This window comes from Hakea prostrata, chromosome 4, assembly GCF_041222555.1.
Source record: "Hakea prostrata isolate BN-2017 chromosome 4, UWA_Hpros_2, whole genome shotgun sequence".
In the NCBI taxonomy this organism is placed as follows: domain Eukaryota; kingdom Viridiplantae; phylum Streptophyta; class Magnoliopsida; order Proteales; family Proteaceae; genus Hakea; species Hakea prostrata.
The window spans coordinates 51,608,111-51,621,667 of NC_142603.1; the positions used below are offsets into that span (position 1 = coordinate 51,608,111).

A 13,557-nucleotide genomic window follows, 5' to 3' on the forward strand; every position below is an offset into this window, starting at 1 on the left:
CGTACGTTACCAATTTTAGTAGGTATCCATAGGCCAGCCCTCTTCTGGATTCTCAGGAAGGAATAAACAGAAGGTCGGCAACCAAAAACACCCGTGGGAATGGTTACAAAAACTAACTGAGACGAACTGAGCTTACTGGTTCTTCCCATCATACCCTCAGAGGACCTGAAAAGAGAAACAGTATAGAACAGTCAAGTCACAGAAATAGGATTTTACATACCTTGTTGCTGGCCAGTTCTCCTATCCTTGATCAAAGCAACCTCAATGAGATTTCCATGCTCCGCAAATAAAGGGCGAATCTGATATAAACCAACCAACATTCAGTTGGATTCAAAAATATACACTTCTTCTATAACACTGGAAAGCAGATAATTAACAACATTGATGACAGGCTAGCAGGGCCATAAGTGTGATGGGAACAAGCTTCCAAAAAGCAATCCAACCCAGGCCAGGGTTGGCATCGAATCAAGGGGATGACCCTAATGTTCTGTTGGAAAACCCGGGTTGCAAGAGGTGAAAAGCAAATGTGGCAACTTGCATCAACATGGATTTGAAGTATCCTACCTCTTTATCACTGACACATTTAAAGAAGCAAATGATATCAAGAACATTGACACTGCTGTAAGAAGTCAACATAAAAGCAGCGAGCAAGATTCGAGAGCAATCTAAAATCAAGGATGCTGTGGAATAACTCACAACTCTAGAAGCTAAGAATACAAAGTTATACCTATAGAAGTGCTGGAGTAGAATGTGAATCTATTTACCTTCAAATACTGAAGTTCTTACTGGCCAGTGGATTTTTTTCTTTTTTTTTTTTTTTTTTGGGGGGGGGGGGGGGGGAGGGCTGCAGGGAAGATTTGCTCAACATTCACTTTAAATTAGCAAAGCATCAGTGGGTAACCAACCCACCCCTCCCAAAAAAGACAGTTCAAGGATAAGAACATAGACTCCAATCAGAAGCCAAGGATTATGGAACTAGCAGCAACAAGAAAGAAAAGAACAAAAAATATAATTTTTGAGAATTTTAAAGGATAAAAGAATGGTTGAAATATCATCTATTAAAGGCTAAAAATGGGGATAGTTACATCGAAGATTTGTGTAAAGGCATACAGTCAAGCAAAAATAAACAACTACAGGCCTGCTAGCAAGTTAATGAAGATATTACTCACATCCTCTTCAGTAGCAGTCCTTGGAACAGATCCAACGAAAAGTTTAGCAAAACCACCAGCATCAGGATTATCTGAGAACATTTAGATCAGTAATTTTACAAAAGTGAAGGAAAGGAAGGAAATGAAGATGCAACAACTAGCGCTACACTAGAAAAGGTAATCAACAGATTCAGGATGATATAGAAACTAGGGAAGGTTCCGCTTCCTGGCTTTCAAGGATGACTTGCTATGAAGGTCACCCTTCTTTGTGCAACATGGAGCATTAAACTAGCCAATCCAACTGTTAATGATGCATCTTGACTATCCAGCAAGAAGCACAACCCCAATGTAGGGATTTCCCTACACCAGCAGCAGTGTAGCACTACTAATTGTAGGGTAGCTGTAACCAGTAAGAATTACCCCTACACCAGCACAAAGTTGAGGGCTTTGTTGATGTTAGTTCTATTTTAGACTTTCGTTTAGTTTGGCATTTTATAGTTATAATTCTAATCAGGAATCTTAGACCTAGCAGAGAATCCTGCTTTTAGTGTTTATTTTCGAGTTCCTAGTTTTAAATTCTGTTCAGCCATTAAGGCCATATGTTTGAACAGGTCAAAATAGGGGTTTTAGATCAAACTAGGATTACAGTTAAGTTAGATTGTGTTTGATGGTAGCATTATGGCTATTAAGTGATGGAGTGTCTACCAATGAAGGTTTAGGATTTCATGGATGCAATTTTATGTTAAATTTGTAGTTTCAGCAAAATTAGGGTATTTCCCCAGGTTTTGAAAAGGGAATCAAGGGAATATAAGGTTTCTATATGGAGTTAGGGAAGGGTCTTTGACTGAGACTTACAGTGTACAAGGAAGACTTTGATCCAGTTACAAGATGTCCCGCTGAGTGGATTGGGTTGGTGGAATTTTAGCCTTGCCAGGAAGTGGCAGCAATGGGATTTTGAGTAAGGGACTTGGGCTAGGAGCTGGATCAAGTTAGCATTTGGGTAAGGACTAAGGAGGTTATGCGATCACAATATAGATGCTTTTGTACGGCTGGATGCGAATAAATGAACTTTTGTGGAACTGAAACGTTAGCGATGGAGTTGGAAGTTCCAGGTTTTTGAAGGATAAGAAGATGAATCAAGCAGCAGGGGAATTTTATCAACTCAATTATTGCAGTCGAACTTTAGCAGCAGCTTGTTGATAAGAATTTTGAATTAAATATCTGCATTTGTAATTGAAAATTTGAAGGAAGCTTTGATTCAGACCTCCAGGTCTTCTGCCTTCCCATCATCAAGGAGTCAATGTAACACCAATCCCATCAAGGCTAGATCACTCTCTAGACTTGATCTTCAATGGAGAACAAAACAGAAGCAGCAGCACCAGCAGCTTACAAAGGAACTTAAAAAATCTGAAGATCTCTTCTCCCATTCACTAATATTACGGCCTAAAAGGCCTTACTCCTAGGAAGCCTCGGAGTTGTTGTCCTTGACTAATTCCCACAAATAATACACCTCTGTTGGAAAATCTTGGAAGAGTGGAAATTAAAACAACACATTCTAAAAGATTCTTAGTCTAACAAAGGAATATTCCAACGACTGAAATTGAATCACTGATTCAGATCAGCAAAACCAGGTCAATCAACCAATGTAAGTACAGAAGCTAATGTTATACTCAAGATAATTTCCCCCATGATATCAAGAAATAAAAAATGCTTATCTTTGCAATCTTATTGCCCTGAGAGAAGCTGGATGAAGTGCCAGGTCAAGGTAGCCATGTGTCCGAGATTCCAAATCCCCATTACCATACTCTATCTCCTCCATCCTCCAGTGCTTCTATTTTTTTCTTTTCAGATGTGAGAACCATAAGGCTGTTATCACCACAATCACAAGGGATTTTCTACATCAAGTACGGTCAGTGTTTCATCAAGAGAACCACTCAATCTTTACATGTCAGGTATCAGACCCATGGATCTGATCAATACCAGAATTCCCCACTAAAGACTTGGAGCAACTTGATCCACATTACATCAGGCCATTGGAATCTGCTCATCTGACCAACATCCAAAGAGATGAGCTATTCACAAGAGAGGTCTTTGAAGAGGAGGAAAGTGATAAAAGTTTCCAGGACATGACCAGAAGAAAACTCATATCCTCAAAGGTTTTGTGTCTTTTCACAATCAACAATGGGATATGATGAATTTTTGTATTTTCACAAACAATAATGGATATGGCACAGATCTGAAGACCTACATCCGCAGGTTGCAGACCAAGAAGAAGCTGTCCAATCAATAGTACTACTAGTATCTTAGTAAATTTTCTAGATTAAATTTTTCCAGCCTTTAGTTTGTTTAGATAGATTGAACCACAGTTCAGTTGGTACAATTGATCCAGTGGTTGGTTTGATTTAAGTTGTCTGTTACAACTTTATAATCACATAATTTGTGAGTTCTTAGCATCTAATTAGAAGCCTCCATCCCACGGTTTGAATAGGAGAGGAGATCTATGATTTAGGTTTACTTAGTTTTCCTTTTCAAATTAGCAACTGTAATAGGCTGTCAAGCCCGACATTATACCCCATCATGGGAAGAGTAAAGCAGACCAGTTTATTAGAAATTTGCTCTAGCAACAGCTGCTGCTGCAGCCTTATATCCTGCACGAGAGTCTACTTTGTCTAGTGTTTCTAGTCTAAGCTGTTGGTTACTTATTGTCTGTATGGTAATGTTCAATTTCCAAAGAATTGTCCCAAATATATCTTAACTTTTCGATTGAAAATGTTCTCAAATAAAACTACTGGAAAAGAGATTGGGGAAGTACAAGACTAAAGCGTTTCATCTAAACCATGTAAGAATCCTTCCCCCCAACAACAAACCCAGTACAGTGCCAAATTAGGAACGAAAGATCATTTACTTTCCTCTATTCCAGCAAGCATGCTTTGCATTTTAAGCTCGAAATGTCAAGCACGTGAAATATCTCCCAGGGGTCGTACGGAGTGAAAAGCAAAACCATAATGATAGATAGAGGAGGAAAAGAAAAAAACAACTACCCAAGAACAAAAAGGCGGAATTAGTAACAAAGGCGAAATTGAAAGTACCCGGCCCCCAACAAGCATATCCCACCCAAGAATAAAAGAGAACTATCAGGAAGTGGATGCTATCCAGTTCAACCTAACCTCAGACATTGAAACAAGCAATTCACAGCAACCCAACAAAAAAACAAAAGACACAGAAGATAGGCATGAAGCGAATAGCAAGTAACCAAATAAAACATGTTCCGCTACCTGGACCACCGGGAGAACCTCCTCGACCAGAAGAAGGAAAGCCGCGTTTCTGCCCAGTGTGAGGAGTCGAATCAAAGCCACCTCCACCGCCACCCATCGAACGGAATCCGCCATTTCCAGGCGGATGATTAGGAGGACTGTTGTAAGGATGGTTATGGTAATTAGGATGACTTCCGGAGGAGAAACCACTCCTGTAGTTGGGGTTTCTGTGATGATGGTTCATAGGACCATCAGACGAACGAGAAGGCATTCTTGAATGCCTGTTGTCGTGAGTATCTGGAATATTACCAGATCGTTCTCCCCTGTGTCTATCCAGCTTTACAGACTTTTCCGAGCACGGGTGACGAAACAGATAGCACCAAACCCTAAACAGAGGAACCCTAGAACAGTAAAAGACAGTTTGAGTTGCAGAGTGAAATGGGCACGAATACGGAACAACCAAAAGAGGTCGAAGTATCGAAGAACACTCCTCCTCTAGCTTCTCCCTCCGACTGCGGAAGCGCGCGGGTTCTGCAAGCTTTTGGTTGTACTCGCAGTGATCAGTAGCTCAGCAGTAGTATGTGTGGCAAAGCTATGGTCCAAAAACCATTTGGAAATAATTCTTGTCTTGACACGTTTCATTTGCTCACCGGGCCTACCCAGCACACTATTTTTGTTTTTTCAGTTTTTTCAGGTAGCTCTCTCCTTCTTTCTTTCTTTCTTTCTTTCTTTCTTTCTTTCTTTCTTTTTTTCTTTATTTTATTTTATTTTATTTTATTTTATTTTATTTATTTTGGGTAATCATGTCATTTATTGGTAACGTAATGTTCAAGCAAAGCTCTAATAATCACTGAGAGGAACAGGACCACTAAGTTGAGTTTGTAATTGAAAATGCCTTTCAAGCTAGAAAGTCCAACCATGCAATTGTAACCTTACCTGTCTTAGCAAAAATATCAAAATATTACGAAAAAGCGTATCAAGTCTCTCAAATAATCACTTCAGCAGACCTTAAAGATCACCTAGATTAGGGTTAAGAAGTTTCACTCATGTCTGAGATCCAAACAGAACGAAAACAACATCAAAACAGTCTCTAGAAGTGGACTGGTTGCTTGAGCCAGTTGGTTTTATCGACATCCTTATGTAATCTCCTTAAGCAATTGCCCACTTTTCTACCAATTTTTCAAGTCTAAAATTCAGACTTTTGATCACCCATCATCAATTTGATTTTGGATTGATTCAACTTTGAACTTCGTTCTTAGAACTCTAGAGAAGGCACCACACCTCAGATCACAGAAGAATAATGATTTGAATCCACATCATCTTCTTTGACGAGATCATCCATTGGTTCATATATAAAAATCCATCTCCTAGCATGATCCAATCGATATCATTGATGGAAAAATATCTAATCACTCCAACTCACCACTACATAATTTTAGAATGAGGAACTACTCTCTAACAATATAAAATTCTAATAAGAGAAGAGAGTGCTTAATTAACCTCTAAAAGATCTGAAAGACAAAACAAGATCCAAGCCTTCTTCGTAAATAAGGGTTTTTCACCACCAACCACGTGTACATAGCCTCTACTCAGTCAAAACAGCTTCCACAAATATAATAATGCGAAATTAGGTCATTGATGGCTATTTATAGAGAGTCAGGGGCAAAACAGGATTTAAAACCCACGACCTAACCAACCGGTCACTTGGGGCAGTTGGTTAGGTCAATCAACCGCTTTAAGCAATTGTCCCCTAGTACTTTTCAATACTTGGTGATTTGCCTCCCGATTGATCTCTAACACCAATTTAACTTAAACCAACACATGAAGGGCTCTTACCTCGATCTTGGACATCTTCAAACTCAAATTGCCCGCTGCTGGAAATCCACTTGCCCAGCCCATCCAGGTTCCGACTGGATCTTCTTTAGGTTCCCAGTAAGGCATGTTCTTCATCAGTAGTATCCAGATCCATGGGCTCAGGGTCTAGATCATTGGCTTCAATCTGAATAGCCCACAGTTTCTTCCAGCTGGAACTTCGAGTACTCAGGCATGCAATATGGATTCCGGGTTAGAAATACGGGGGTTATTACATAGTGTTATTAAGAAATGTTTAAAATGGTATGTAACACCCTTGCCTAACAAATAGATAAGGAACATAACTGATTGCAATCAAGGTAACCACGTTCCCAAATATATTCCCCAGGCTCTCATAATGGCTAGGCTCCATATGAGTGGTCTAGGAAAGGGCACGACTCTCCGTGTGCTTCAATGTCATCTCTTGCCGATACCTTGAAGGACTCTATTGGCAGCGTATTCTTTGAAAATATAGTGCACTCATAACCTATATAAGAGTCTAAAAAGAAATATTTTTCACACTGGATGAGTTACAACAAACTTAGTGAAGTCAACAATATCATATACCATACATTTAAAACATGTATGTATTATGAAATGCAATAAAATATATATAGATGTAATATAAATGTGAGTATGCTCATATGAGTCTAACCATGCTAGTCTCTGTAAGTAGTGTTAATGCAACCTAGAGGGGGGGGTGAATAGGCTGCAATTTTCGGTTTAATTGTAAATAAAAGATTAATTATGCAATTTAAATATAATTGAATAAATTATACTCAAACAAATTTGCAAACACATAATCCATAACACTAGGATTGTTCGATGGCTAAACAATCTACAATTTTCCCCCACCTTTATTCCTTGCCCGAGTTCCAACTAGAGCTCCACTTGTTTCAATACTCACTACAAGTCTAGATAGTTTATCAATCATCTATCCCATCATCACAACCATGCACACCCCTCTTGAAACCTTGAGCCCTCCATCTTCAAAATAAACACTTGAAACCTGACTATGTAGTTAGAATGAGATCTCCTCCATCATCATTCCAAAGCCCATTTAAAACAACTGTAGATGATCCTTCTTTTTCCTTGCTTACCTGGTTGGTGCCCTTTGTACTTGTTACCAAACTAAATAATGTACCTGTTGATATCTGCACAAACCCAAAAGATGAATATTAGTAGAGTGAAATCTTCTCAATCCTTAGTTCTACTAATGTTGGAACGCCCAAAGAATAGAACAAAGGAAAATAGAACAAAGGAAAGAGAACTTAGTTCGATGAGAGTACCTAAAAACCCTTATGAAAAATAGAACAAAGGAAAGAGGTTGGAGTGAGAGAAATTGAAAGGAGTTGTTGAAGAATGAGTCTAATGGAGAAGGGTAGACGAAATCATTTCACCTATTGTCTATAAGAGTATAATGATCTTTACAACTGCATGCATTAATAACCATTCTAGCAAAACTGAAGCTATCTTAATGTAAAGTTTTAATATCTAAATGCCTTTGTTGGTTGCAGGTCCTACAAGACCAATTTGCTTTTTTATTTTTTTATTTTTTTACTAATGATAGATCTGCCTTTTTGCTCTCATGTTTATTTAGAACATACATACTAAAACGCGTATTATATACATCATTGCCTCACATGACATATTATGCTAGATGTTTGTAACATTATCACATTGGTTGATTGATTGCTAAACTCCAATTCAATCCCATACAAAATACCTGTTGCGTTTGACCTAAATCAACCACTTATAAACCTGCAAAGTGACATATTGACCTGGGTGGGTTAGGGGCCGCCTCTAACAATCAAGTTAGTTCTCATCCAACAAAGAGAAGGAGACTTTGAGTGAATGTAAAACTTCAAGAAAAACAAATAGCTTGGTAGAATTCAATTATCTTACCCTTGTGTAGGTTTAGGGTTCATATAGTATAACCTATGGATTGGTAGTCTGTTGGATATGATTGATAACTTCTTTTCTCCGCTAGGCAGATAGGTTCCCTTGGGTTATAGAGTTTGGATCCGTGCCGTACGTGGAGACCTGTCACTGTCATCCACGATTTTCCCAAGGCTAAGGCTCTTACCTAGGCTGTTCATTGGAATAAGTGCGACACAATCTTGGTTGTCGGATGTGCATGTGGTGTTCTCTCAGTTGGTTTGGTTGGGACTAGGTCGGTTCCTTGCGAACCTTTTTGATTGAATTTGGTCGAACAAACATGACATAACAACAACTAACCGTTATTGTGCTAAATTTTGAGACAAACCCTTGATACCAACTAAAACAAAGAAATGAGAGAAGTTTCCCATGGAGGAAGACTTGTGATGGAGTTGAATATTTTTCAGATTTTGTTGGTGTATGTGTATAATCCTAAATCCCCTAGTGCTTTGGTGCCTAAAATGTAGATGCAAATTGTCACTTATGTCTATTCATCAAATATTATGGTTATGATTTAAAAAATTAAGTTGGGAGGGATTTAAAAAATTCAAACGACCTTATATGTTTTTTTTCTTAGAATTAGTAGTTTTATATTAAGAAATTGGGACTATTTCATATAATAAAGGGAGTGTCAAATCTATAACATTTTTACTAAAATGTGCGGATCATTACCGACTAAGCAATTCTTCACGAATACACATGCCCTTAATTAAAAGTGGCAAAAAAGAGTAGAAGCACAAGTCTTATGAAATAAGCAGCTTGGTCCGCTTAAGCAAGGTTCCGGTATCAAAACCTTGTGGATGCAAAAAATACCCACTAGGAGACTCACCCACCACAGCCAAGTGTACGACCCGGATCGAACACCGGATTAGTCAGGGCAAAAGCCTTGGAAACCGGGGTTGGCAACAAAAAAAAAAGAAAAAGATGGAAATTCGAAAAAGGGAAAAAGTGAACAAAAAAAATTAGTGGAGAAAATGGCAAATGGTCTCCAATAAGGAAATTGATTGGGTGTTGCATAATTAATGTGCAGTACCTACAGCGAACCCATTTCCAAAAAGCGTGTTTTTATACTACAGAGAAAGGGACAGTCAAGATCGAAATCTCGGTCCAAATTTTAATCTTGGCCGGTTGAAGCACAACGCAACACTGAAGTCCAGCCCCTCCATATAATGTGGAGATTCGGTCTTGTGGTCAAGGCCTTGTCTAAACAAGGACAGAAAGAGAAAGAGAAAGGAACGGTAATTAAAAATCCTGCCAATGTAGGGCTTCGTTTCCGATCCATAACTAACAAACCATCATTCACGCGCAAGCTCCACCACTAAATAGGAGTGCCCAAAACAAGAAACCAAGTAAAATATAAACAGAAACCGATGGATTTCTTTCTCAAACGACCAATCTTCTGTTGGGTCGTTATCATTTCAAGTTATATTAAAGAATAAAAGGAAAGCCTCCACAGGCAAGGAGCTTCTGTAAAATTGTTTCAGATCGATTGAATCCAATAACTTCAAGATGGTGATGATACCTTTGACATTGGTCTTGGTGTTATCTTTCTTCTCCGGCGTAGCTCATGCATTAACTGCTGATAAAGTCATAGATTCGCCACTCTTGACGCAGAAGATCGGCACCAATCGTACAATAAAGGTCGACCTCGAGGGCAAAGGTGATTTCAAGTCTGTTCAAGCCGCCATTGATTCTGTTCCAGAAGGCAACTCTCAGTGGATCATCATTCACATCAGGAAAGGAATCTACAGGTAATAATATATAATTTAAGCCAATCACGTCATATAATCTCCATTCTCCTCTCCACCATGCATCTAGTATTAATTAATGGATTTGTTTTGTCCAGAGAGAAGATTACCATTCCTGAGAATAAACCATATATATTCTTGAGAGGAAATGGGAAGGGAAGATCTCATATCGTTTGGAGCCAAAGCTCTGAAGACAATTGTGAGTCTGCAACCCTCAAGGTCCAAGCTTCCAACTTCATTGCCTTCGGAATCAGCTTCAAGGTAATTATTAATAGCATATGCATGTTTCCTCTCGATTCATAAATGATAAGATGACAACTCATATTTTATTATGGAAGTATGGAACCTTTGTTTGTCTCGAAGAGGTACATACCTTTTTCATATTTTTTCATCACAACAAAAAAGTTTTGATTGACAAAATAGATTGGAGATGGGACCACATGAAAATTGTTTAAGATGGGCGATCTAGAGTTAATCCTATCAAATTTAGTGGTGGGATTTTTATGAGCGTTTAGCCAAGGGATTTACACGGCCGTTTAACTGCTATTTAATTGGATGTGGTCTTGTAGAATGAGGCACCGGTGGGGATGGCATTCACATCACAAAACCAATCGGTGGCAGCGTTTGTGGGAGCAGACAAGGTAGCCTTCTACCATTGTGGTTTCTATAGTGCACATAATACCCTCTTCGACAACAAAGGTCGTCATTACTATGACAATTGCTACATCCAAGGTTCTATCGACTTCATATTCGGTCGTGCCACTTCAATCTTCAAAAGTTGTGAGATATTCGTTGTGGCTGATGATCGAGTAAAAATCCACGGCTCCATCACAGCGCACAATAGGGAAACCGCAGGTGAAGATACTGGCTTCGTTTTTATCGGCGGCAAGGTTTACGGCATCGGTGGGGTTTACCTCGGAAGAGCCAAGGGTGCATTTTCTAGGGTTATCTTTGCCAAAACCTACCTCTCAAAGACCATTGTCCCTGAGGGCTGGAGCAACTGGAGCTATCCCGGTGGCACAGAGTAAGTATAATAGATCAATAATTAAGAGCTTATTATCGTTTTAATCTCATAAATTTGGATTTTGTTAGGCTTTTAATGTGGTGGTGCCTGTGGTGCCTAACGTTGGATGAATGCTTCGTGGACTAATGATTATTGGAAAATGCAGGAATCTATTCCAGGGCGAGTATGATACCCATGGACCCGGGTCGAATTCGACCTATCGTAACCCGTGGTCGAAACAACTCACCGAAGAACAAGCTGCTCATTTCCTCGCCATTGATTTCATCAGCGGCAAGGAATGGTTGCCCGTTTACTTCGATAGCTCCTAAATAGATCTCTTTCTTCTTGCTGAATGGTGTGCCGGTGGCTTGGGTCATCAATCTCCTTTACATACATATTAAAGAGAAGTTTACAGGAACATTTGATTTTTAACATCAACATTCATTAGAAAGTGCAATGGTCATCTGTAAAATTAAGTCCTATATTGGCTATATACCCATGGAACCATTATCTCTTTCTTTTCCTTAATCAAAGAGGGAATGAAGAAAGTTTTCCAGAAATGCAGCACTTGTCCACGTATTTGCTTACGATTCATATCATAAGTTCATAATAACCTGGAAGAAACTATATATGTATATATAGATGCATTAATCTAAATTTATTGGAGATATTATTGTCGTACATATATGATAACTACTGCTAATTAATACATGCATGCCCATGCAAACTGCAAAAGTGCATGGGATTTAGATTCTATTATGAGGAAATGTGTGCTTTAATAGTTACGCGTTGGGCGAGTAAGCAGCTTGCATGCCTGGGAGGCACTGAACTCAGAAGCCGCCACCAATTCCTCCTCCGGAACCACCACCAGAGCCTCCACCACCTCCAGCTCCGCCACCGATTCCCCCACCATAACCACCACCACCTCCAATACCACCCCCTTTACCACCTCCAGCTCCACCACCGATGCCGCCTCCAGCACCACCTCCAACTCCACCACCAAAACCTCCACCAACTCCACCTCCACTGCCTCCACCGGCACCACCTCCTCCTCCAATACCACCACCTTTTCCACCTCCAGCTCCTCCGCCAATGCCACCCCCTATTCCTCCGCCTCCTCCTGCACCACCTCCAATTCCTCCGCCTCCACCTTTGCCTCCTCCAGCTCCACCTCCAATACCACCACCTTTACCACCTCCAGCTCCTCCACCAATGCCACCACCTTTACCACCTCCATCACCACCTATTCCTCCGCCTCCACCTTTACCTCCTCCTGCACCACCTCCATATCCTCCACCTTTGCCTCCTCCAACTCCACCTCCAATACCACCACCTTTACCACCTCCAGCTCCTCCACCAATGCCACCACCTTTACCACCTCCACCACCTATTCCTCCGCCTCCACCTTTACCTCCTCCTTCACCACCTCCAATTCCTCCTCCTCCACCTTTGCCGCCTCCAGCTCCGCCTCCAACACCACCACCTTTACCCCCTCCAGCTCCTCCGCCAATGCCCCCACCTTTACCACCTCCAGCTCCGCCACCAATTCCTCCTCCTCCACCTTTGCCTCCGCCCGCACCACCTCCAAATCCTCCGCCTCCACCTTTGCCTCCTCCTGCACCACCTCCAATTCCTCCACCAGCACCCCCGCCGCCACCGACTCCGCCACCTTTACCGAAACCTCCACCTGCACCACCTCCTGCACCCCCTCCAGCACCGCCTCCTACACCTCCACCTCCACCACCTCCGCCACCTCCACCTAAACCTCCGCCACCTCCAGAGCCACCACCAAAACCAACCCCACCACCCTTACCGAACCCTCCACCAGCACCTCTGCCACCTCCGGCACCTCCCCCAACACCTACACCATGATGCAGGTTGTCTTCCTCAATCTTCCTTCCTTCTGCGATTCCCACCACCATCACTAACGCAACTACTGATATAATGCCCAACACGCCAACATTGTTTAAAAGCTTCCCCATACTTTCTCTCTGGAAAAAGAACCAAAGAGAAAGTGGAATTCTTGTTTTCGTTACACAGCATCCACGACGACGTAGTTGAATTTATAGTATTAGTGAGACGATCGACATTTAATGCAGGAATCGGCATGTGGTTGAGTGCTGATCAGGCAGACTTAATGCATGAGAAGAAAGACGATCGATCGACATGGTAACGTGGGTTGGTGGCATTAGTCAGTGCTCGACCAAAGAATTCGGAGGAGAAGAATTAAATGAGTTTGACCTTTAATGGCTTCTTGGGCTTATTGATAGTACTGCTCCATAATGGCTATTTATTTCTCAACTCTCAACTAACCTACTTTTAACTTGGGCCCTCTCTTTTAACTCTTCTCCACCGTCACTGCCTCTAACTTCTCTGCTTGCATGAAACATCTCTATCACAATTCATTACATCTCTTCCATATCCAGCATACAGGGAGAAAAATTTATTCTATTTTCAAAACACGATGAATGCAATGACCAGTTCAAAGCTATTTTATATTGTATATACATTTACACTGCTGGCGCTGGGGGAATTTTTTTTTCTTTTTTTTTTGGTAAAAAGGGGTACTTATGATATTAAGAAAATTAACATATGATGATCCACTAGTAATTATT

At 40.7% G+C, this 13,557-nt stretch overlaps 3 protein-coding genes across 5 annotated transcripts in view; 1 reads left to right on the forward strand and 2 right to left on the reverse strand.

Annotated features, from left to right (window-relative positions):
* Nucleotides 1-4,968, reverse strand: part of LOC149019478 (flowering time control protein FCA-like) — a 35,076-nt gene extending 30,108 nt beyond the window's left edge. For 2 of the 3 annotated variants that reach the window (XM_089153473.1, XM_089153474.1), the window contains exons 1-3: nucleotides 4,424-4,760; nucleotides 1,170-1,240; nucleotides 221-299 (exon numbers count right to left, since the gene is read on the reverse strand). In XM_089153473.1, coding sequence (XP_089009599.1) covers nucleotides 221-299; nucleotides 1,170-1,240; nucleotides 4,424-4,673 — 400 coding nt within the window. In that variant the 5' untranslated portion in view covers nucleotides 4,674-4,760. Of the gene's footprint in view, nucleotides 1-220; nucleotides 300-1,169; nucleotides 1,241-4,423 lie in introns of all 3 variants that reach the window. The other variant, XM_089153475.1, reaches the window with a different exon arrangement.
* Nucleotides 4,969-9,700: 4,732 nt separating this feature from the next.
* LOC149019479 (Pectin lyase-like superfamily protein) lies at nucleotides 9,701-11,271 on the forward strand. Its single transcript, XM_089154095.1, has 4 exons — nucleotides 9,701-9,942; nucleotides 10,038-10,200; nucleotides 10,509-10,963; nucleotides 11,109-11,271. The coding sequence occupies exons 1-4, from the start codon at nucleotides 9,701-9,703 to the stop codon at nucleotides 11,269-11,271; spliced, it is 1,023 nt and encodes a 340-aa protein (XP_089010221.1).
* Nucleotides 11,272-11,414: 143 nt separating this feature from the next.
* Nucleotides 11,415-12,962, reverse strand: LOC149019480 (uncharacterized). The gene is made up of 2 exons (XM_089153476.1): nucleotides 12,183-12,962; nucleotides 11,415-12,137 (listed from the first exon to the last, which is right to left on the reverse strand). Exons 1-2 carry the CDS (start codon nucleotides 12,922-12,924, stop codon nucleotides 11,773-11,775), a joined length of 1,107 nt encoding a protein of 368 aa, XP_089009602.1. The 5' UTR covers nucleotides 12,925-12,962; the 3' UTR covers nucleotides 11,415-11,772.
* Nucleotides 12,963-13,557: the final 595 nt, after the last annotated feature.

Bases quoted from the DNA above. Each gene is read 5' to 3' on its own strand.
- LOC149019479 (XM_089154095.1), top strand. From the start codon at position 9,701: ATGGTGATGATACCTTTGACATTGGTCTTGGTGTTATCTTTCTTCTCC. The intron at 9,943-10,037 runs GTAATAATATAT...TGTTTTGTCCAG, and splicing joins ATCAGGAAAGGAATCTACAG to AGAGAAGATTACCATTCCTG. The intron at 10,201-10,508 runs GTAATTATTAAT...GTGGTCTTGTAG, and splicing joins CCTTCGGAATCAGCTTCAAG to AATGAGGCACCGGTGGGGAT.
- LOC149019480 (XM_089153476.1), bottom strand. From the start codon at position 12,924: ATGGGGAAGCTTTTAAACAATGTTGGCGTGTTGGGCATTATATCAGTA. The intron at 12,138-12,182 runs GTGATGGAGGTG...GAGGAGCTGGAG, and splicing joins TGGAGGCGGAGGAATAGGTG to GTGGTAAAGGTGGTGGTATT.